Source organism: Psittacula echo (assembly GCF_963264785.1).
Source record: "Psittacula echo genome assembly, chromosome: 12".
Taxonomy (NCBI): Eukaryota; Metazoa; Chordata; class Aves; order Psittaciformes; family Psittacidae; genus Psittacula; species Psittacula echo.
In genome coordinates this window covers 16,330,113-16,353,137 of record NC_137747.1, presented here as the reverse complement: position 1 = coordinate 16,353,137, position 23,025 = coordinate 16,330,113, and the positions used below count along the sequence as shown (strand labels likewise).

Here is a 23,025-nt window from a genome sequence, read left to right as displayed (position 1 = left end):
TTCAGCATTAGAAATCATTAGCTATCCTGAGATTTTTCTTCACAAGCTTACTAATTTTTAAAGAATCTGTCCTGGTATCGGCTGGACTAGTGTTACTTCCTGTTTCACATTATTCCGCATATGCTCATTAGCATCTTTCCTCTTCTCAAAGATCTTCACCAATTTCAGATTTGCTTACAAACAAGTCTGACCCTAGCCCCTGAGACACATCTTGGAACCCCTCCCAGCGTTTTTTGGCATCACAGATCAATAATTCAAGAAAGACTGACTCCAGGGATCAGTAGACAAGCCATGAGAATGCTGAAAACCTAGAGTTGCTTTGCAAAGTTTACAGTGATTAGTAATTTGTAGTGCGGGTGCTGGTGATTAGGCAAGTCATCTTGTACCTGAATGATTGAAGGGCATAAGGACCCTCTGTAGAGGCACATTTGTGTGCTCCGATTGGGCTGGGACATGACGTGTGCATGAAAAAATATTTGTTCTTGTAATTCTATACTTTGCGTCGTAGCCTCTTGCCTTGGTCTTCATGGGTCAGTTTGATTTTTTTGCGACACGGGCTTGGGGCTCACCTGTGGGCTGGGGCTTTTGCTGGGTGACGCCAAGGCAGCGTTGGATGAGGCCATAAAAGGATGGAGCAAGCTGGGCAGCCACTGCAGTGCCAGCTCTGGAAAATCAGTGTGTGAGCCCCAGCCAGCAATTCCCACTCACCAGCCAGGTGTGAGCTGAGTTTCCCATGCTCAGCCAGTCTCTGCCTGGCACCTGCGGCAGCCATGTTTCCTTCCTAGGGCTGGATCCAGCTCGCTGCAGTGATGCTGGTATTGGGGCAGTGATGGAGGTCTCTGTCCTCCTGGCATTGATACTAATCAATGTGATTTCTCCCATGGCTTCACACCACCTGGAGCAATGCCCCAGCTACCCATCCTCTCGGTGGCTATCCCCATCCCAGCTCAGTCACCTGCAGGGTGGGCAGGGGCTGCATTAACCCCCTACCCACTTCCTGCTGTACAAATGACTGCAGGCAGAGAGAGGTGCTGTGAAGCGAACACCCAGACCTTTTAATGAATGAAACAAGAAACAGGGATGTGGGAGAGGGCTGGGGCAGGTCCTTGACCATCAATGGTGTCTTCTTTGTGGGGGTGACCTTGACCTTGAAGAGTGATGACCATGTGACCTTGTCCTGGAAACATAGTCACGACTCTTCCTTCTGCTGCTTCTGGGATGCTGTGGTGATGGCAAGCTGGAATGTGAATGGGAACAATCGCATGATCCGCAGTAGGAGCCAGGGCAGGAAGAACCTGATCTTGACTTGGAGTAGGTATGCGAACTCCTAAAGTAAAATGAAGTACGACAGTGAGGCTTGGATCTTAAAGCTGCTAACATAATGCTACTGCAAACTGAAGAACTAAACATAGCCTCCAGTAGTATTACTCATGCCATTATGTAGGTTTAAATTATAGGTTTAAACTAACAATAATGTGTATGACTTTAACACAGTAAAATACAGCAAACTGTTCTTACTGACACGTAGGGAATAAGGAATGTCCAGCTGATGGGGGAAGGAACATCAAGGGAATGGTAACAACTAAGGAGGCAGTAAGTAAGGCCAAGGATGCAGACCTTCAGGACAACAGAGACCAGAACAGAAAAAAAGCAAGGACATACCACTGCTAACTCGGCACTAGGACCTTGTGAGCATGAGTAAGCAAAAATGTCACTCAGTAAACTCAGTCAGGAAGACTATCGGCGACCATCAGAGACCCCCACTCAGCAAGAAAGCGCATGTGTAATTCAAATGCAGATATTATAATTAGTTTCTGGGAATCTTGTGAATATGTAAATAACTTCCTGAAAAAACTGTAAATATGCATGAGTATGCTAAATACAGAGCTGCTGCCGGCATGTAACGGGCACGCTCACCTTTGCGAAACTGTTTGCATGTGCATGTGCAGTGCTGCAATAAAGACCGAAACTCCAAATTAAGCCTTAGAGAGTTTCTCCAACGGACTTTTGCGGTGAAAAATTTGGTGCCCGAACATGGACCCTCTGCCGTGTTTCCTGCTGATCTGGGGAGTCTCTGGGACCTTCACGCCAGTGTTGGGGATTTCCCTGACAGGAACCACAGATCCCCGGACCAACTTGGGACCTTGGTAAGACCCTGATCTTTGAAAAGGCATTCTTTTTGATAACTTATCCACACGAGTCACAGGGGATGCCCCATGCAGTGGGTAAGGATTTGTTTGGTTGTCTGGACATTGTATTTGGATGGAGGTCAGGACCACTGCCTCCAAAGGGAGGATTTTGAAGAAATCCCCACTGGGTTGCATTTTGCAACACTGAAAACAAATTGGTGGACCCCCGGGTGGCTCAGTCACTCAGGAGACTTTGATCAAGTATTGTAATCAATGGTGGCCATTGTATAAGCTGGAGTCTGGGGCGAAGTGGCCTGTGAATGGAACAATTCATTCTAATTGATTGATTGATGCTGGTTTGCCGAAGGGAGGCGAAGTGGGATGAGTTACGGTATATTGATTTAGTCTTTGATTTGCAGAATGATTCGGACTTGTGAAAGGGGTGTATGCGTATATCTAAAGATCCCGTGGTATTAGCGCTGGAAAAGGATAATAACAGGATAAAGGTGTGTTAGATGTAGGCAGGAAAAAGAGGATGTGGAATTATTAGTTGGACCCCAAATTAAAACAAGGAACAAGCGGGGCAGGGGGGCGGAGCAGATTTGGATGCAGATGGGAAGAGAGCTCTAGCCCCATCATGAGGTGAACAACGAAAGGTGCTCTCCCAGGTATACAAGCTCCCTTACGCCAGGGAGCAGGGGTGGAGGCACTGGTGACTATCAAGGTGTCGTTTTCTGCGTCAGATTTATGAGCCTGGAAAGAGTTATAGCCGGGCCCTATAGGGAAGATCCTGAAAAAGAACTGAAGTGATGGAGACGATTATTAGAACACAAGATCCAGACTGGAACGATTTACAAGTAGTATTGGATGCTCTGGTAACATACGATGATCAAGTATAGTGCTGGCAAAAGCAAGGGAGGAGGCAGAAAAGATCCATACGCAGGGGGCACAGGGCAGTGTCAGTGGACGACCACTTCCCCTCCACAGACCCTACATGGGATCCAAATGTTCTGCCTGAGCAGGATCTATTAACCAAATATCAGCGGTTGGTTTTGTTTGGAATGGAACATAAGTACACAGGTAAGGACCCTGAAAAAGGTGCAGCACAGTCATCTTATGTTTCTATTGGTCAATCAGACCCAGATATTAAATGCAAGCTGCAAAAACTGGGAGGGACAGACTCTCGGTCACTCAATAAATCACTGGAAACAGCCTGGAGAGTATACAGTAACAGAGAACTTGAAAGGGAGAAGGAAATAATAGGGAGAAAAAAAATATTGTTGGCTGTTGCTCTCACCCAGGAAAGCAGGAAAGGGGGGAGTGGCCTGGGAGGAAAGGGTCAGAAAGAAGGATTCCATGGAAAGGCTTGTGAACAGACTGTACGGGTTGCACTTAGAGAATGATCAGGGCGCAGTCTGTAAACAGAGGGAGCACTGGAAGAGAGAATGCCCTCAGAGTCCAAATAAACACCGGAGATTTAGTGGAATGTCAGGGCCTGCCCTGACATACTTTAGATGAAGACTGAGGAGGAGTGGGGGAAGATTCGAAACCCTCCCCAGCAGAGCCCCTGGCTACAGTTAGGTTGGGGAACGATAAAGTAAAATTTCCTGTAGAAACAGAAGCTACTTATTCTAAATTCTTGTAAAGTGAAAGTTATCTATATAGAAGCTTCTATATAGAAAAGCTATCTATAACAAATCTATACCAAAACGAAGGTCTAACATGACACAGAAACAGGCTCTTCTCTCTCTAACCGAAAGAAAGCAGCTCGGCTGTTTGAGGTGACTAACTGGAAAAAAATCAGAATTGTCATAAAATGACAGCACTGATTGTTGGACGCTGATTTCTACTGAACAACCCATTTCTTCAGCCCTACCCAGCCAGTAATCCAAAGCTTTCCATCTGATTCTTTAATTGTATTTGATTTTTATATGTCCTTATGGTTTTCTCCAAAAGCATCCTTTTTTCAGTCTTCTTCTTAATCATGTACCAGAGTTTTAGTTGAAATAATCTTACTGCAAGCACGCATCCCCTTTGTTATAGCCATTTAAAAATCGGTTACCAATTGTATTCCCCGCAACTCTCTGTGCACGCTTATTTGATTATCCATCAGCTGTTGCGTAAGTCATACGTTACAGCCTAGGTTACAAGTAGTTATATATTGAATTTCTATAGCATACTTACAGTTCACAGCTTGTTCTGGCACCTGGTGAGTGGATGGTACTGTCTGTCCTCCGAGGACCTTTTGGAGAGGAGAGAAGAAAAAGAAAAAAAGCCCATTCAGCTTATCTGAAGGTAATTTTTTAACAGAAATTCTAAAGCTATCATTACTTACCAGTTGTGGGTAGCGATTGCCCTTGGGAGCCCAGAAGACTTGGCAGTGCTAGTTGTCTTCGTATGGGAACTTGACAGCCCTTGTGAGTAAATGCAAACAGCTGGAAAATAAGCTCTACCGAAATACTGGAGTCACTGCATATGTGGAAATAAAACTTACCTTCTCTTCCAACAAGCTGCTGACTGACAGAGAGGAAGACTGAGGCAGTTCAGCGGCAGTCACCAAAGCAGCAGGAGGGATGACAGTCGTGAGTGGTGGTGGAGGTGGTGGCGACTGCTGCTGCTGAATCTGCTTACGGAGCCTTTTTGTGTAGCCCGTTCCATTTTTGAAGTTGTTCACAGCCTAGAGGCAGAGGAACATTTGATAAAGGTAATCTGAAACTTCAGCAGATACACCAACAAAAGCCTCCACAGAGTAAAATTACTTGTGTATTCCTGGAAATGCTATCAATCCTAACAACATTCAACCACAGCTACATAAACACACCACACTAAACACTGATGTTAATGACTGTTAACTCAGGGTATCTGTATTTAAAATACCTCAGTGGCAACACCAAATTTGAAAGTGAGGTGATTGTGTTAAACAGAAGTGTGACTTGAATTTGCCAGATTGTCTCTAAAGAGCTGTCAGAGATAAGGTGTTTGAGAAGTAAATTTAGCCTTATTCAATTTAGCCTTGCTTAAGGCTAAATTAGTATCACAGTAATATCGTCTTCTCTCTCAGCTCCTTACAAGCTCTTTGTGCAATTTATGTAAAAGTCATCACCCTACCTGGCGTAGGCTCTGGTTGGCAATTAAAGCATCAGGAGAAACATCTGTCTGATGACACGCTGGGCATGCATGTTCCTCAGACTCTAGTAACGCCGTTCTAATACCTGTGCATAATTAGCATAATCACAATACAACAGTTTTTAGCCAAACTAAGGAAAGCTCTTGGGTTCTAATCAAAACACGTATATGATTAATGGAGGAATGTGGTCTTGGGTGTACAGCATGAAGCTACGAATGTTCAAGAGCGTAAAAAATTTCTAGTATGCAGCAAATAGTTACACAGTTTTGACATTTCACTGTTGTAATATTTGAAGATGGAGTGTAGGCTGTGTCTTCACGATTCAACTCATCCTTTTTCCACTATCCACTACAGCAAGAAGTCATTGACCCCAAAGTTAATGAACAAAGCACATCTCAAAAAAAAGCATTGGTAGGTCTGAGTTCTGAAGGTTTGAACCAGCTCTCCCGTGGAGAAGAATGTGGATTAAATGCCTAACTATCCGTTTGTTGCAGACCACAGTCAGTCACCAGAGATGGCTGTATCATTTTGGATGAGAGAAAGGGCTGCGGACAAACATTTGATATCTAATACTGTAATCACCTGCACAGTTAGGCACTCCTCTGCATGTAAACAGGATGTAGCTGGATCCATAGAAAGAGAAACAAGTTTTCTGCCTTCTTTTTTTTTTTTTTAATTTATACGAGACAAGTCCTTTCCTAGTCAGGGTATACTTAGGTTTTAATTAGAACAGCTAACAAAGTAGTTTTGTTATCTGCTATTTTTGCTTTCAGAAGATCAGATGTGATGTTTTGAATTAACAACATGGGAGTAACACTTACATTCGTCACAATAACTGCTTCCACAGCAGGGAAGAATAGCTGCATCAGTCATTATATCTTTACAAATGAGACATAACAGCTCATCCGGAGTAGGACCATCAGAAGAAGAGGATGGCTCCTCCGGTAAAAACAGAGGCCTCTCCCTCTTTCCTCTAGCATAAGCTTCCCTGGAGGGCGTGTGGGGAAGGAAAAAGAACAAATTTAAAGATGGGTAAAGGAATACTTTTCCAAGCTTTGCATTTTATCAAAAGAAGATAACAGATAGAATTCTTCTCACTCCGCATTAGCCTTCTGAACTGTAGGCACTGAGCTGAAACTACTTTTCGATAGCCATAACACTGAAAAACAAAAACTCGAAGGGGGAGGAAATCTCAACCCAACAGCTATTGGTTACATTTTTGTAAGAAGCTTTTGAAACATAAACCAGAAGCAAAATGAGCTCTCAAAGAGCATGACTCCCCTGTAAACACCACTGAAATGTTTTGCAGAAACACAGGTCCTTGGTGCACCACAACTTGAACCAACTTCCAGGGGCATGACAAGTATGAATGACCACCCTCTTTTCATAGGAGCAAGTAGCACAGATTTTAAGGTTAAAATGCAATGACTGCGCTTCCTCTCCCGTAATTACAGATGCAGTCCAACTTGGTTGCATGTCCACTCAGATGTTTATGCATGCTTTCTCTCCTTCGCTTTTTGGTCAGTCCAATTAATTCCATACTTACACATTAATAATCGGTATTGCGTATTTTCCAGTGTTTGTCAGCATTGCACCCTTTGTGTTGGGATCTTTCACCTCTATCATGAAACTGCTTGGAATTCCCGTGCTCCTTTTCAGCCTGGGAACAGACTCAACATTTTTGTCCTGTTAAGAAAAGAAATGCAGACATACCTCATCTTAAGACCTACACTTAAAATGACAGTTCAGTGATGACTGTAAGAAGCAAAAGCCTTTAAATCCTCTCCTTTTACCCAGCGTGAAGGTTGTTCAACTGAAATACTTCTTTTCCTAAATGAACATGGCCAGGATGCTCCTAAGTCAGCTATTGTTCCTAAGTTAGCTTCTCAGGGAAGGGGTGGAATCACTGTCCCTGAAGTGTTCAAAAAAACACGTAGATGAGGCCCTCAGTGACATGGTTAGTGATGGATTTGGCAGTCCTGAAGTATCAGTTGGACTTGATGCGTCTCTTCCAACCTAGTTGGTTCTATGATTCTGTGAAAGGCTTAAGCAGAGTTTTGATCTGAGTCGACATTCTTTGGCTTAACGACAGGTTTCTTAAGGGTGAAATATCCCTTACCTCATGATCCACTGGGAGAAGAGTTAGAAACCTGCTCCTCCCCCAAAGCACAATTCAGAGGGAAAGCTTAAGTCAGGGCTCTGGATCAGCCACTGGAGAAACATCTGTTCACCAGCTACCTCATGCGTACACATTCAGTGACTAATGTTAAAGGGCATGAATACTCAACCAGAGACTTGTGTCAGTAAAACACACGAATATTCAATAGACGGGGTCAACAGAAACATCTTGGGTTCATACAAAATACTGAAAACGTGAACTGTCATTAAAAAGAGTTGAAACAGAAACATCTCCAGTAATATTGAAATGCATAAAAATATGCACACAAATTCACAGATGGAAAGATCTATGGACTTATTTCATGTCTGTGGCTTAGAAAAAAGAAAAAATTACATTTATAATCCCGGCTTTCCCTTGAACTTTGAAGGGCTTTTCAGCATTGCCATGTAACCTCTGTATTTCACCTCGAGAGAAACCGTTCTTAATGTGATTATTCCTGTATTTGTTACTTGACTGCCGAGGTCAGAAATTAAGCAAGGTCAGAAAGGAACACCGGAAGTCCCCAAAATCTTACCCCATTTCTTGGGCAGTCCTTTCTAAAGTGGCCAGGTTTTCCGCAGCGAAAGCAAATATATGATGGTGGAGGTGCACCCAAGGGCTTCTTCATGTGACTAAAAAGGTTTCAGGAAGAAAAAGGTATGCACGTGTCTCTCTTGTTAAAATGAACATCTACGCAATTTTTCCATAATCGTCAAAGAACTGATTTGACATTATCAACACTTACTTGACTGGATCATATTCACGGCAAGACTGTCCCATCATGGCTTTTATTTTATCTTCTTCAGAAGCATTGGCTTCAGCCAGGTTGGCAGTCTGTTGAACACGGAATTATTTGACACACACATTAGAAACACATGCAAGCTCACCCAGCCAAAGACAACACCACTTGCTCAATCCTGTAAAGAGCACTACAGTGCCAGCTGATGTTGCCTGGAAACAGATGCTTCTATAAAACACAGTTGTCCTGAGAGTCCTCTGGGGAGGCTTTGTGCTTGTACATGATGCTTATGTGCCTGCTAGCCTACATGAAAAGAGCATTCTTGGGCACTCAAAACCTTAGGCTTGACAGAGACTTGTGTAACCGATCCACTTTTCTTCCAAGTGGACTGAAGCGATGAGTAAAAGAAACGACACTAGCAGCGTTTTTCAGCTGGTTTTGAAGCTCCAGCCCATCTGAAGGAGAGGATAGCTGCTGTGCGTTTAGTTGAGACAGATTTCTGCAAGTTAGATTATTTACATTTTGCAGCATTAAAAAGAACACACAAGGTTAGTGTCAGGGCTGTAGTTTCAGCATCAGACACAGAAGCATTGAAAGGGATCTTTCTGATCCCTCAGCAAGACACAAGGATCTTTTCAGTCAAAATGTGACCATCGTGTCCTGTAGGCAATCCAAACTGCATTTCCCCCCCTACTAACTTCTTGCTACTAAGGGATTTAACTACAGTGAGCACAACCTGCAGGCTTTTCCAGGGGACTGTGTCCTTTTAATGTACATATTGCAATGCCACCCATGTGCAGAACTAGATCTTGAAGCCAGCTGATTTTTCTGATGTTTTTATTACACACTAGCCCATATACAAGAAAGGTATAAGGAAGTGACTGTAAATGATTTGGGCCTTCAATCCCCCATCTTTCAGATCAACCACATGTCTTCACTTCTACATGCATTCGTTCACAAGAGCAATCAACCAGTTTCTGCATTTTATTAAATGGTTTTTTCATATACATAGTTTTTTCTTATCAGTTATATGATCCAGATGGACATCTATGAAATCATTTCCATTAACATTCACAGGAAACTTTGCAGACATTTGACAGATTTGTTTGAACCCAAACAGCTTACAAAACATATCCAAACCTCACAAAACATTACTAGGAATAGACCAAAATTCAACTGTGGCATTTAATGCACTGTCATAGTAAACCAAAAAATATTTTACAGCACACTGCCCCTGTGCTAAGCCAGTCTGAATAATGTGTTTAGCAAGTAACAGTTTTGAGCTGCTTTATGTTTTGTTCATGCGTTTCTCAAAAGATTAAATGTGCACACCACTTGGACAGTTTTTCACATTTGAGAGTAAAACTCCACATGGGTTTACAGAACCAAGGACACACGCAGGGACAGCCAAAGGTACAAAATCTAATTTCTTCAGTGAGAGAGGGAAGATGCTGCCGGTGGGAAGACCTCTCGTTCTTAGAAGTGAACTCCTGCCTCTCTTCTTAGAAGAAAGAACGAGCTCCTGTCTTTTTAATTTAATTGGCTAGCACTACGCTTCTTCACAAAGTGCAGTCATTAGTGTCTTGCCGAAGTTACACAGTGTTGAGCCAAAACAGCAAGCAGTTCCATCCCAAAACAGGCCATTACAACATTTTCAGGTGGTCACATCTGCTAATACACCATAGATACACACTGGTATATTCCTCTAAACAATCAAGTACGCAATTTACACAGTTGACACAGTTTGCATTCAAACAAACTCGATTGTGCTCTCCACTGTCTATAGGCTGGAATTTATGAAACTGTGCAGTATGCAAAGAATGCTTCTATGCCTCTAATGACTAGAAATTCAAAACCAGCCATGCCATTGTCCAAGTTCCAGAAACACTTCTACTTCAGCTGTTGCAAACTGTCCTGAAATGTCCACACCATACAGCCAATTAAATTCTTCTGTAAAAATGGTGTTAGATTCCAGCACAAAATTAATGAAACATAGGAAAAACAGTCAACAGCTTCTGAAGTACTGCTGCTTTATGTCCTGAAGATGAGTAATGCTGCAACATCATGTTGAGGCTGAGAAGGTACTCCCCTTCTGTCTTCCCAAACTGGCAAGTACTCTTTACAGCACAGTATCAAATTATACATACTTTTTAAAGTTAAAATAAATACTTGATTAAAAATTAAAGTTTTGTTCACATTACAACAGTTACCCATCTACAGACTGCAGGTAAGGCTTAAAAACAGGAAGGAAACACTTATTTTTAAGTATTTTACAACAATATATATATATATATACACACCTTCGAAAGCTGGGCCAGAGAAATAGAAGCAGAAGACTCATCATGCATTTGTTCAGCAAAAAATAAATGCATATTCAAGTTCTATAATCAAAACATAGCAAGAGTTAACCTCTACTGCAGTCTGAAAATCTGCACTATATCCTCTGCGTGTCACTGAAAGAGGCATTTCCAACCTACTGTAATTTGTATTTGTTCAGAATAAAGTCCAAACCTATGACAGCTGAAAAGTGCCTATGTGGTTAATGAGACGAAACTAAACTAACTAACTCGCTTGAGATGGACTTACTGCTCCAGAATATCTCAGAGAGGGACCCTTGTGAAAAATGCTGAAGTTTATTTGAGAAGGAAGCATCACTACAGCAAACTTACTTGCAGTGTAGTTTGTAAATTAATCAGTTAATGTCTCATCATTTAAACACGCATTTATACACTTATACTTTGATGAACATAGTAGCTGCCTGTCAAGATAAAAAGCAGCCCTGAAACATGAACTCTGCCCTTCTTCTCAATAACTGCAAAGATGCCAAACTCACCATACCTCACCAAACCCAAACACCAATCTGAACCATGAGCCATAAAAGTAACCCGCCAATTTGTCTAGAAAAAAAGGAACTGCTCAAATGATTGAAAAAAAAAAAAAAAAAGCTGTTTACTATGACAGAGTAGCCTATAAAAATGGAGAAAAAATATTTCTTGTATTTTAATAGACCACAGGACATACTATCCAAATTAGTTTGGGAAGTGTGAGAATTTTTATTATTCTTCTTTCTATCAGACCAAACCCAATCTTTCATGATGATGAAAGCATGGATTCAAAGCACAGTCATGGCACTTTCTCCTCCACTGGCAAACACACTCCTTCCTCCCAGCTGCCTACGGGAGTAGCTTGCCACAATGAAGTCCTCAGGCCACCAGTTAGGAATGGGCCACAGTGTCTGCACAGAACTACCACTGAAGTGCAGTTTTTACAAAAAGCACAGAAAAGGCTGTACAAACTCACAACATTACTAACTACAGGCAGGCAGATCTCGAACGTGGCACCAAGTTCAATTGTGCACACCTGGAACCTGCATGAACTAAAGATGATCGGGCAGTATCTGCACAACACAAAGTCACCCAGGACATATTCTAGCACATCCAATAGGAAATACCATGCATTACTAGGCATAAATCCCAACAGTCACATCAGAACTGTGCAAGTTGATGGCGTGACTCAGTTTTCACTATGATGAATCAGTACATTTGAATTACAAGCTGTACTATGTTTTACTGCAAGATAGATGAAGTTAATGTTTGGAAAATTAATACAAGGCTGCATTGTTTAGAATTCAGTGCAGTGTGTAGAAAAAAGGGTGAGATTGGGTTTTTACATACTGCTTCTGATGTTCTGCTCGCTGGCTCAGTTCGACTTCTAGGAGGAGACATAAAGGTGATCAGAACTTAAAATAAAGCACTTGTACCCAACAGAAAGCAGCGAAAATCAATTATAAAACCCGAACATCAAAACATTATGTTCTGATAGTCTAGTGAATATGGAAATTTATTTGTATACACAAACTGTTATCTCTTGGTCATTCAGTGCAACTAAAAAAACCTCCAAAATCCCATTTCTACTTTGTCATGAAGTCAGACTTACAGATACAGAGCACAACAGTGCAAGAGAAAGTCCTCAGATATTTTCTCTGCCACAGAAGTATCAAATATATCAAGTCTGTACTACAGTTTTGTGTTCTTAAATAATCAACTCTCAAACTATGAACGTAACTTCAGGCAATCTGTACATCCCTAGTATTACAAACAGGTAATTTAGTTTCTATGTGGACTTTAGTTTCTATGGCGGAACAGTGATAGTCCCAACACTTCAAAGTGCAAGTTAACTTCAGTGAAAAAAAAATCAGTCATCTGGCAAAGAAATAAAACTGTCAGCAGCTTAGTCTTTAGAACAGTGTTTCTTTGTGGAAGCCCAAGCACTGTGTTCAGGGATCTACCACACTTAGCCGTGAAAGTGCCAAAGTACTAAACATGTTACAAACGCTTTATTGACTAAAAATAGGAGTAGAAATGTCACCTGAAAGAAGCTGCTCCCGGGATTTTGCGTGACTGAGGAGCCCTGCAACAAAAACAAACAAACAAGCAAGCAAACAAACAAAAAGCCTTAATTGCCAGAATTTGCTTTACGATAATGCTGCAGTATTTTAAGACATACTTATTCCATCTGAAAACTTGCTGAGTTTCCACATACTCACTGATCTGCATCTATCTATCTATCGTGAGTCAGAGATGCAATCTTGGTACAGTTAACAAACAATTCACACATCATCCAAAGTGTCCCAGGAGCAGAGGCAATTCAAAGGCTGCTCTGGAATTTACGTACAAACAGTAAGGCTCCTGTTTACATCCACATACTTCCTGAAGATATGGAAGTACTTTAGATTATGACACGATGGTTCTTTCATCCATTTACCTTGAAGAACAGACTACGAGGCAAGTAACGTGTTTCTTAAAGCCTCTCCACCATTCCATCATACATTCAACCTGCCCGAACATTAAGCACTCTACCAGCTGTCTCTGCACTGTTTCCAGCTGAAGGAATAGAAAGCTGATCTGCCGGATAAATTTTCAATGCTAGAAGAGCACTGCCATTCTTTCCTTATCCCCACATGCAGGTATGTATTTGATCTTTGGTGCTAGCAGCATCTATTCTCTCATTTTATGGCAGCATTACAATACAAGGAAAGGGTGCCATCCACACATCCACATCAGCTTAGGGTAAAAACAGCCTTAGGAGGATAGCTACCAACTTTTGGTAATGTGCTAAATTGCTTACTGAGTTTCAGGTTTGGAAAGGATTACCTCTTCCTTCACTGTACTTGCACAAGAGGCAATACACTTTATGATGCTGCCCTTCTTCTCTTGCCCGAAACAGATACTGGCTTTGGGAAACTAATAAGAATCCCTTTTGAATGGAACTTCTTGTTTGCATGGTTTGCCAGCTGGCAAGCGTCGGTCTTTCCTGCACAGCTAGTAAGCAAACCCCATGCATTTGGGGCATGAGAATACCTGACATATGCAGTCCCTCTCCCCCAGATGCAAGAAAAAGTCAAACGCTAAGAATCAGACTCTTCTCCGACAGGAGCAAATTTTAAGTTTACACTACACTGCGTAACTGTCTTCGCTATAAAAGCCATAAAAGCAAACACATATAACAAGGAATCTCTCCATGCAGACAAAACAGGCTCTACAACGTGGCTCTCAGGAAAATTAACCCCAAAACCAAACCCTATAGAATCATTTTAAAAGTTTCCATTGTTGGAGTTTGAACCCCATATCCCAGCAGGCCTAAAATCTGCTTTGGGACCGATACATGAAAATCTACCCAGTGCCAACAAAAATTAACGGAAGCTTTAACAAGAAAGATACAATCTGAATGCCTCCTATGCATTGAAACAGTTCACACGCTGAAACCAACAGCAAAGAACGCAATGCTGTGTGGACACTTACGGAACATCTCTTTTGCTGGTAGCTTTAACTCCTCCAGCAGGGATTCTTTTAACAATTACCGATGAGTTTTTAGGAATCAGGGCATCTTCCGTGTATTCTGAAACCAACAGAAATACAGAAAAAGACATTCAAAAGGACATGCATTGATACATAATTAATTACATAGCACTTCAGAGAAGGCCTTTACAGATACAGAAGCCAGATTTTATATGTAAGATCGTGCTTTCATTGTCTGAACACACTAACAGTACCATTCAAGACACTTTCAGGTTTGATAACCAAACACCAGCAGCTAAATCTTTCTCCTTTTTTAAAAACAGTTTGAATGCCAACAGCAAAATGGTCTCAGAGGTCACTACAGGACAGCCTGCTAATACAGGGGGTGCTTTCCTGAACTAACTGAAGTTGCTTTTGCTTTTATTAGGCTACGAGACCGATAGATCTCTGGAGAAAAACAAACCACCACAAAGTCTCACCTGCATGAACCAGGTTCCAAAGTCTGACTAGCTTGCTCTGAAACAAGCCAGGCATTAGTGAAAGCAGCAAAACTCAGATCCACTGCTTTTGCCACTGTTAACTGAGTCACTTCTGCTGCTGCTGCTGCTCCAGAGTGAAAGAATGCAGAAGAGAGCCTGCCACCTTTGTCGATTTCTTGGGGCTTAATCCATCGAAAGCCACACTTCTCATCTGCTCAGTGCTTTACATTTGCTTGATCAAGTCTGACACTAAGACTAGATCCAGCCACAGCTAGGCTCCATCAGGAGCCTAGAAAGCCAGGAGGTCCACTCTGAACTTTGTGTCTCAGTGGGAGAGTCTCCTTTTTTTCATCTTTGGTTTCTACGCAAATCATTTGAGCTTGATTCTACCTTGATTTGCATTTTCTGCATTCCATTAGACATAAACCATTGACCAAGCCTGAGACTAAGGCTAGATCTAGCTTCACCTAGGCTCCCCTCAGGGCTTTAGAAAGCTCGAGGCTCTATTCTGGACATTGTGACTCAGTGAGCATATTTGACAAACTGGTGTAGCCGGCAGGATGCTAAATCAGATTTCATGACACCACCCCACTTAATCCCTGGCACTGCTTACCCTCTTGGTGCTCCTGCCACCTGGCGGGATGGGCCCCAGGCTCACTCATGCTATGTGGGGATGAGCCATAAAAGGCAGAAGGCGGCTTCTGCTGGCTGCGGCCATCACGAGGTGGTCTGCAACGTCGCCAGCCAGGACATCCCCAAAGCCCTGCACATGCTGCGCACACGTACCTTCTTTGGTCTGGGCATTGGTGATCTGCAGATCACAGTTGGCTGCCTTCAGCTTCTCCTTGCGCATGATCTTGCACTTGAGGTCGCAAAGGGAGATGTCGAGCCCGCTGAAGTTGACCATATCATAGTTCAGCTTGGAGAAGAACTTGTAGTGGATGCAAGACATGGTCGGAGCCAGGCAGCGCCTGCTCCACTACCGTGTCTAGCTCAGCAAATGACAGATAGAGGCCTCGCAGCCTCTACAAAGGTGAGGGCACACGGCAAAGCCGACCGAGGGGGCTGGGGTGAGCAGCACGGGCTTGAGCTTGTGCTGGCCAGTGGCGTTCAGAGGCTGCAGCACTCTGCCACAGCCAGGCCTTGAGTATCAGGTAGCCTCGGCTGACAGAGCCTCAGGCCTCCATCGCGGCGCAGTGAGGCCCTGGCTTTGCCACCTTAACTCCAGGCTACAGCCCTCAGCAAGTGAGCTGTGCCGTGATGTCGGCACCTGCCCCAGTCTTCCTCAAAGCCCAGGGGAGGAGAGCTCCCCGAAGCCCTAGCTTGGCCTCAGCGTCCTCTCCCGCACGCAGCACTCTGAGGCCTGACCAACCTCTACGGCAACTCAAGCACCTCTGCCCCAGCCTTCACCAGGAGCTACCCTGGTGCGACATCACACTGCACCCATGCGACCCAACGCATTGTGACAAAAGGCTCGCGCCACGCGCAGCTCCAAGCACCCCCAAGGGGAGGGGGACCCTTCACACCTGGGCTTGTCACCGCCCTCAGCTGCTCCTGTCCCTGCTGTCACCCCAGCCTGACCTCACACAGTGACCATCCTGTCATCCCCAGGCTGTGGCTACAGTGACCCTCCCGTCCACATCCAGCCAGGCTGAAACATCCTGGGGCAGATGCAGCTGCTCTGTGGTGCTCAGCTGCCCGGGCCACAGAGCCAGCAAAGGGAGGGGACATAACGAGGTGTCTGAGTGTATCTTAAAGAATCAGAGACTTCAGTCAAAGTACCAATGACCATTTATGTTTATTGTCATTAACCAATGGACTTCCCCAGCGTCGCACATCCATAGTTGCTTGAACTCTGGAGAAAAGGACTAAAAAGTAACAAATGTACCACCAGCACTGGGAGAGGCTCCAGGTCAGAGTCAGTATCTCTTCTGATCCCGCCACTCCTAACTACAGATAGCTACAGCAAAAAGTGTTGCAGCCCTCTGGCAGAATGTAGCTTTAAATTCCCCCGCTCTGTAACAGCTTTCATATCACAGTTAGGGGATGCAAAACAAGAACAAGCTATTGCAAATATGTCAAGGCAATTAGAAAAAGCCAGTCCTGAAAGCGCAAATAGCATTATAGCTCTACAGGAAGAAACCAAATCATTATCACAAATGGTAATACGGAGTCAATTAGCTCTAGACCACCTTTTAGAACTACAGGACAGAGTATGTGCATTATTGACTTTTTATGTATTGCATATAGCCGCTGGGGGGGTTTATGTGAATCAGTACCAGAAAAACAAAACTGACAGAAACAAGATAAAGACTCATTTAAAAATATTACCTGAAGTAAGGCAGGGATTTCCACTAAATCTATTTGGGTGGCTAACTTCCTGACTCCCAGGCAAAGGTAGAGGACTGTGAACTAAAAGGAGTCGAGTTGTTGTACTCCCTCTCTTGGTTTGCTTTGTAATGATGCATGTCTGTTCTCAGTGTCGTGTGACCTTATGAACTCCACTTACATCTTGAAGAGTGAATAGTACAGTGTGACCCTGATGGTCAAAAGAAAAGGAGGGACTGCCAGGAAAATCTCTTTCCCTAACGACTGTAGCAACTGGTCTTTAGAGTATGAAGTTGTATGAACTTTCTTCAGATATATATAGCTGACATTGTAAACTGCATAGCTGTGGTTCAGTCAGCACAACTAAAGAACCCCAGCTCACTCCAAGGGGGAGAGGAACAGCCCCAGCTCTGAAGAAGAAAGGATACCTCTGCACTACCCAGAAGAGACCAGCAGCCCAGCCCCTCTGACATCCCAGTGAAACTCTCCCCTCACCTCACAGCACAGATAAGGTATGGCAGCAAGACCAGCTGCAGGGATGTCTTGGTCAAGAAAGAAGCAGGTGGATGACAACGCCACGCAACTAGAACTGCTTTGCAAAACAGCAGTATATGTGCGTGTTGAGCAGGCATTGGTCAAACCACTGAACACTTGAAAGGTGTAAGAACCACAGCCCGTTTAGTCTAGACAAGAGGAGACTGAGAAGGGATTGTCATTAATGCATATAAATATCTGAAAGGCAGGTGCCAAGAGGATGGTGCCAGATTCTTCTCAGTGCTACCCAGCGACAGGATGAGGACCAATGGCCATCAACTAAAGCACAACAAGTTTCATCTCAACATGAGGAAGAACCTCTTTACACTGAGGGTGGCAGAGCATTGGAACAGGCTGCCCAGGGGGGCTGTGGAGTCCCCCTCTCTGGAGACATTCCAAAACCACCCAGACACATTCCTGTCTAACTTGCTCTGGGTGGCCCTGCCTTGGCAAGGGGTTGGGCCGGAAGATCTCCAGAGTTCACTTCCAACCCTAACAATTCTATGATTCTGTAAAACCACATTCAGGATGCCCCAATTTGGCTGGTCCACCGCACGGCCGTGAACAGAGAATTACTCTCAAAATTCTACATTTTGTGTCCTAGCCTCTCTCCTTGGATAGCACAGGCCAGCTGAAGAATTTTTAGACATTGCTCCTCTCTCCGTTCTGAAAGGTGTCCTCCAAGGCATTGCCCCTGTCGGAGGCCCAGAAGCCTTCTGTTCATGGGGGGACACTTTACCTCCATCATCGCACTGTCCTCCCAGGAAACGATCACTCAGGAAGGACTCTCACTGAAAATATAACTTGAATAGGACTGCTGTGTGACATGGGTCAGGTTGGCTATGGGGACTGGGCAAGCCATTCTGTGGTGAACTGGAGACAGTGGGGGGAAGTCCAGGGTAGCCAGCTGCCAGTGGTGGGGCTCAGCAGGCTGCGGGACACACAGAAATTCCCAGCTGCTCACCAGTGCTGCTGACAGACATCAGGGTTTCTTGAGTTGCCACTGCTGGTCCCAAGGCTACATGCAGCAAAACATCTGGCTGCCTGATGAGGCCTAAAGCAGAAAAACACAGTTAACAAAAGCATCCACGTGCACAAGGGAACCCTCTGGCTTCTCCCCAGAAAAATCAACTGCATCCTTAGATGCATGATTTAAGGAGACAGAGGCTTCAGCAACAAGCCCAAGAACTTCTGACTTGTGCACCTGGCCACCTATTTTCAGTGCATGTTGCAAATGCTCTAAGGCAGCTCACTACCCTGATCCAGATTTTAGAAAGCTGCACAACTACAGACCTCCTCCACTTAACACCCTGAGCCACACAAAAGCACACACAGGGCAAGGGGGATGTGCTAACACCCTGATTAAGACATTCACTGCTCACTGTGCTGCTCCAGGTAGTTGCACTGGCATGAAAAGGCACATTGTACTGAGGGACAGGAAGGCAAGGGGCAAAAGGTAACATCAAACTCCTTAAACCAGCAATGCCACCACAGTCTCTGCATCACGCAGCGTCTTTTCTGAGATCTCAAAGAAGCAACCGTGGCTAATATGCCTCCTGGGACAGTGTGCACAAAAAGCCTCTACTGGAGCAGAAAACAGGATCCTTACTGGGCTCTCAGTGAAAGTCCCCACATCTCCAGGATGGTGGGATATCAGCAGCACATCCGCACCTTTGATGTTTGAGGTCCACTACAAAGATGGTTTCCATTCTGTCACATCCCCTGAGCTTTCACAGCCGACAGAGCTGGGTCATCCAGGGTCTCGGTACCACCCAGGCACATCACCTGCAGTCCAGCAGTACCACTGAAAAGACCTTGATGACCTGCGTTAACACACTGGCATACAGCTGGGATGTAAAGACTGCCAAATCATCTCTCAGTTGCAACAGAGTACCAAATTTAGCAATTTTAGCCTTACTTCTGATGAAGCTTTCCTTACAGACAGCTCATCTTCTTGGTTTATAAACTATAGTAAAGACCTGTTCTAGTATGAAGACTCGAACCCTGCCTGCAGCGAAGGAGCCGTTCAGACAAGCTGCACTTTTTTTTCCCCTCATTCCTCCTTCCTTCACAGAAATCAATCCCTACCAAGAGTGGCAAAAGCGCTGCACAAAGACCGCATAGAAAAGCCAACTGCAAGTGCCTTTACCTGCTACTATTTTATCAGGCAGCATTCTAGGAAGAAACTAGTTTTTCCCACTAGTTTTGCTACAGCTTCACTGCCTTCGAAGACAACGCTTGTTACACTTACCAAGCCAAGGCAACCTCATAGCTCAGCAAAATCATACTTCCTGTGAGAAACCTTCACCATAAGGTGAAGACGGGCACGCTATAGGAATAAGTTACTCTCAAGAGACTCTTTCAACCACTCTTCCCTTTGCTTACCAAAGTTCACACAACAATAGAAAACAACAACAAAAAAGCAGGGCTCTCTCTCCCATTTGACAGAGCCCATTATACCACACGTTCAGTCCAACTCCAGTGTGAACCCCAGAATAACAAATGCGGTCTTCAAGTTTCTGGAAAAAAAGGAAGAGCTTTGAAGTGGCGAGATCAGAGAATGTTCACGAAAGCACCAGCACACAAGCACACAGCCCTTATCACAGACCACCTGCCCCATTATCAAAGGGAGCGATGCAGTCAGTATACTTGCAGCTCAGGGCCTCATGTTCATCAGTGCCAGCAAAGTCAGTTGGAATTGCAGATGGGAAGAAAACCAGATGCAATCAGTCTGATTTCATTCAAGCTCAGGTAAGTCCAATTTCACATTGACTGGGATTCACAGCAGGTCCCAGGCAACCTTCCAGACCCCAACACCACCCCTGGGCAGGGGACAGAGAGGGAAAGATGAGGAAAGGGAGCAGGACACAGATTCTCCAAGAAAAGCACAGGCAGCAGGACAGGTGAGAGAGAGGGAAAATGGGACAGGAAGGCAGGACAAAGGGAAAGACAAGCAAAAATAAGAGATGGGGAGCAGGACAGAGTTGGAGGTAAGAAAGACAGGGGTGGGCAGCAGGACAGAGAGAAGGAAGGAAAAAACCACACTGTGCTGCTGACTGAGAAATAACAGCGACAGAGAGCAGGACAGGGTAGTGGCGGTGGCGAGCCCTAAGAGGAAGTATGACAGAAAAATGGGGGGGACAGGGCAAAGACAGGGAGCAGGACAGAAACAGAGAGAAAATGAGAGGGACAGAGCAGGGCAGAGGTGGAGAAAGACCGGAAAGAAGAGAAAAGCAGCAGAACTAAGGGAAAGAGAGAAAAGAGCAGGGACAAAATGCAAGACAAAGTGATGGAAAAGAAAATCCTGATGGGCTTCAGGCTCAAGATGAAGGAATAAAAAAGAAGGGAAGAGAGAGCAGGCCAGAATGACAGAGAGAGAAGGAGAAGGAAGAGAGAGCAGGGCAACGCTGGAGGACAAAACCAACTGCTGGGCATCAGGACAAGAGAGGGAGAAAGAAAAATTACAGAGCAAGAGCGAAAGAAGGCACAGCCAGCTGGACAGAGAGGCTTAGCAAGAAAGTATGGGACAGGGAATGGGACAGAGAAAGAAAGACAGAAAAAAGGGAAAGAAGGACATGAGAGGAAAAAAAGGGTAGGGATCTGCACAGAGATGGAGAAAGAAGCACCAGGGAAAGAGGAAGAGAGGCAAAGAGAGGGTGACGGAGCAGGGCAGAGAGAAGTAAGGACTACGGGATTGACAGAGATCACCAAAAGACGTGGAGGGCAGAGGAAAGGCGAGTGGGTAAAAAAAAAATAGGGGCAGGGAGAGCTTGCTAGCAACACCAAGCTGTGTGGTTCAGTTGATACGCTGGAGGGAAGGAATGCCATCCAGAGGGACCTTGACATGCTTGAGAGGTGGCCAATGCCAACCTCGCAAAGTTCAACCAAGCCAAATGCAAGGTCCGACACCTGGGTCGGAGCAATCCCAGGCACAGCTACAGGTTGGGCACAGAAGAGATTCGGAGCAGCCCTGCGGAGGACTTGGGGGTGTTGGTCGATGAGAAAATGAACATGAGCCGGCTGCAGTGTGCGCTCGCAGCCCAGAAAGCAACCGTATCCTGGGCTGCATCAAGAGGAGCGTGACCAGCAGGTCGAAGGAGGTGATCCTGCCCCTCTGCTCTGCTCTCGTGAGACCTCACTTGGAGCATTGTGTGCAGTTCTGGTGTCCCCAACATAAAAAGGGCATGGAACTGTTGGAACAAGCCCAGAGGAGGCCACGAGAATGATCAGGGGCTGGAGCAGCTCCTATATGAAGACAGGCTGAGAAAGTTGGGGCTGTTCAGCCTGAAGAGGAGAAGCTGCATGGAGACCTCAGAGCAGCTTCCAGTGTCTGAAGGGGGGCTACAAGGATGCTGGAGAGCAACTCTTCATCAGCAACTGTAGTGATAGGACTAAGGGCTGATGGGTTCAAACTGAAACAGGGGAAGTTTAGGTTAGATATAAGGAAGAAGTTCTTCCCTGTGAGGGTGCTGAGGCGCTGGCACCGGGTGCCAAAGGAATTTGTGAATGCTCCATCCCTGCAAGTGTTCAAGGCCAGCCTTGACAGAGAATTGGGTGACATGGTTTCATCTGAGGTGCTCCTGCCCACGGAAGGGGGTTTGCAACTTGATGATCTTAAGGTCCTTTCCAACCCAAACTGTTCTCTGATTCTAAAACTAGAGCAACAAACAAGAATAACAACTAAGAGAAAGAGAAGTGCAGGAGCAATGAGCAGCTCAGAGGGATGGAGAAAGAAAGAGAAGTATCAGAAGCCCTGCAGAGCGATGGAGGAAGGATCTGGGAGCAGTAGACACAGCCAGAGAGAGGAGAAGGAGGCAGGGAGAAAGACAGGGCCAGTGGGATACAGAATGAGCTGCAACAAGGAGAAGGAGCTGGCAGAGTGACAGAGAAAGAAGGACTCGAAGAACGGAGGGCCGTGGAGGACAGCACAGTAACAGAAGAGAGGTATGGAGAAGTGAAACAAATGACAGCAAGGGAAAAAGGGAGCGGGGAGCTTGGAGAGACGAGAGGCAGACACGGCCCCAAGGGCCGGGCACTCACCACAGCGCCCGCTCTCCGTCCTCCCAGGGAAACTCTTCAGCCGAGGCCCTTCCTTCTCTGCCTCTCTGTGCTCTCCCCTTTCCTCCTGTGCAGGCCCAGTACCAGCTGCAGAGCGCAGGCTGGGCTGGGGCAGCTCGGGGGGCTCTGGCAGTCGGGGGGCCCAGTGCCTGTGCCCGCAGCGGGGCTGTCTCCATCTCCCCAGGGGCTCGCTCGCCTCAGCGCTGGCCCCGGCGCTCCACTGAGCTGGGCCGCAGCCCCAGCACAAGCTGCAAGACCCAACACCAACATGGCCGCCGGCAGCCCCTGCCCTAGCACTACAGCTCCCAGCATGCCCCGGGACGCTCCTCCTGCTTCCGGGCCCTGCTGGGGCACCGGTCCCTGGGCACAGGGACCAGGATGAGGGGATGGGAAAGGCGGGGGGAAGTGAGCTCCGGGAGGAGAAGGGTAGGAGCGAGTCGGAGAGGCTGAGGAGGGGCAGTGTGGGTCGGGTTGAGGAGGCGGAGAGGGAGAGAGCAGCGATGGCAGGGTAGAAGAGTCAAAAGGGCGGCGAGCAGGATGGAGCCCGGAGGGAAGCCCGGCCTGGCGAGGAGGGAGTCCAGGGGGAACGGGGGAGGCAGGCTGCAGGACAGAGAGGGAAAGCAAGGCCTGAAAGAAGAGAAGGGAGTGGGAGAGAGAGATTTGGAGAAGGGGGAA

At 45.5% G+C, this 23,025-nt stretch overlaps 2 protein-coding genes across 5 annotated transcripts; both read right to left on the bottom strand.

Annotated features, from left to right (window-relative positions):
• Positions 1-1,032: 1,032 nt before the first annotated feature.
• Positions 1,033-10,560, bottom strand: LOC308226185 (E3 ubiquitin-protein ligase RBBP6-like). The gene is made up of 10 exons (XM_080627681.1): positions 10,454-10,560; positions 8,160-8,248; positions 7,950-8,046; positions 6,803-6,942; positions 6,078-6,244; positions 5,238-5,341; positions 4,624-4,806; positions 4,465-4,543; positions 4,314-4,371; positions 1,033-1,327 (listed from the first exon to the last, which is right to left on the bottom strand). Exons 1-10 carry the CDS (start codon positions 10,523-10,525, stop codon positions 1,114-1,116), a joined length of 1,203 nt encoding a protein of 400 aa, XP_080483807.1. The 5' UTR covers positions 10,526-10,560; the 3' UTR covers positions 1,033-1,113.
• On the bottom strand, positions 8,263-22,633 carry LOC308226186 (uncharacterized protein). Of its 4 annotated transcripts, none has more exons than XM_080627682.1 (6): positions 22,333-22,633; positions 18,257-18,346; positions 15,217-15,323; positions 13,955-14,051; positions 12,522-12,563; positions 11,717-11,864 (listed from the first exon to the last, which is right to left on the bottom strand). In XM_080627682.1, the coding sequence occupies exons 1-6, from the start codon at positions 22,524-22,526 to the stop codon at positions 11,720-11,722; spliced, it is 675 nt and encodes a 224-aa protein (XP_080483808.1). In that variant the 5' UTR covers positions 22,527-22,633; the 3' UTR covers positions 11,717-11,719. The 4 variants fall into 4 exon arrangements, 3 of the variants coding, with proteins under 3 accessions (XP_080483810.1, XP_080483808.1, XP_080483809.1); XM_080627683.1 differs by having other exon boundaries at positions 18,964-22,445; XM_080627684.1 differs by lacking the exons at positions 11,717-11,864; positions 12,522-12,563 and adding an exon at positions 8,263-10,534.
• Positions 22,634-23,025: the final 392 nt, after the last annotated feature.

Bases quoted from the DNA above. Each gene is read 5' to 3' on its own strand.
- LOC308226186 (XM_080627682.1), bottom strand. From the start codon at position 22,526: ATGGAGACAGCCCCGCTGCGGGCACAGGCACTGGGCCCCCCGACTGCC. The intron at 18,347-22,332 runs GTGAGTGCCCGG...TTTCTGCTTTAG, and splicing joins GACGGAGAGCGGGCGCTGTG to GCCTCATCAGGCAGCCAGAT. The intron at 15,324-18,256 runs GTGAGCAGCTGG...GGTCAACTTCAG, and splicing joins GATGTCTGTCAGCAGCACTG to CGGGCTCGACATCTCCCTTT.
- LOC308226185 (XM_080627681.1), bottom strand. From the start codon at position 10,525: ATGCATTTATTTTTTGCTGAACAAATGCATGATGAGTCTTCTGCTTCT. The intron at 8,047-8,159 runs GTAAGTGTTGAT...AAACCTTTTTAG, and splicing joins CGTGAATATGATCCAGTCAA to TCACATGAAGAAGCCCTTGG. The intron at 4,372-4,464 runs GTAAGTAATGAT...CCTCTCCAAAAG, and splicing joins GCAATCGCTACCCACAACTG to GTCCTCGGAGGACAGACAGT.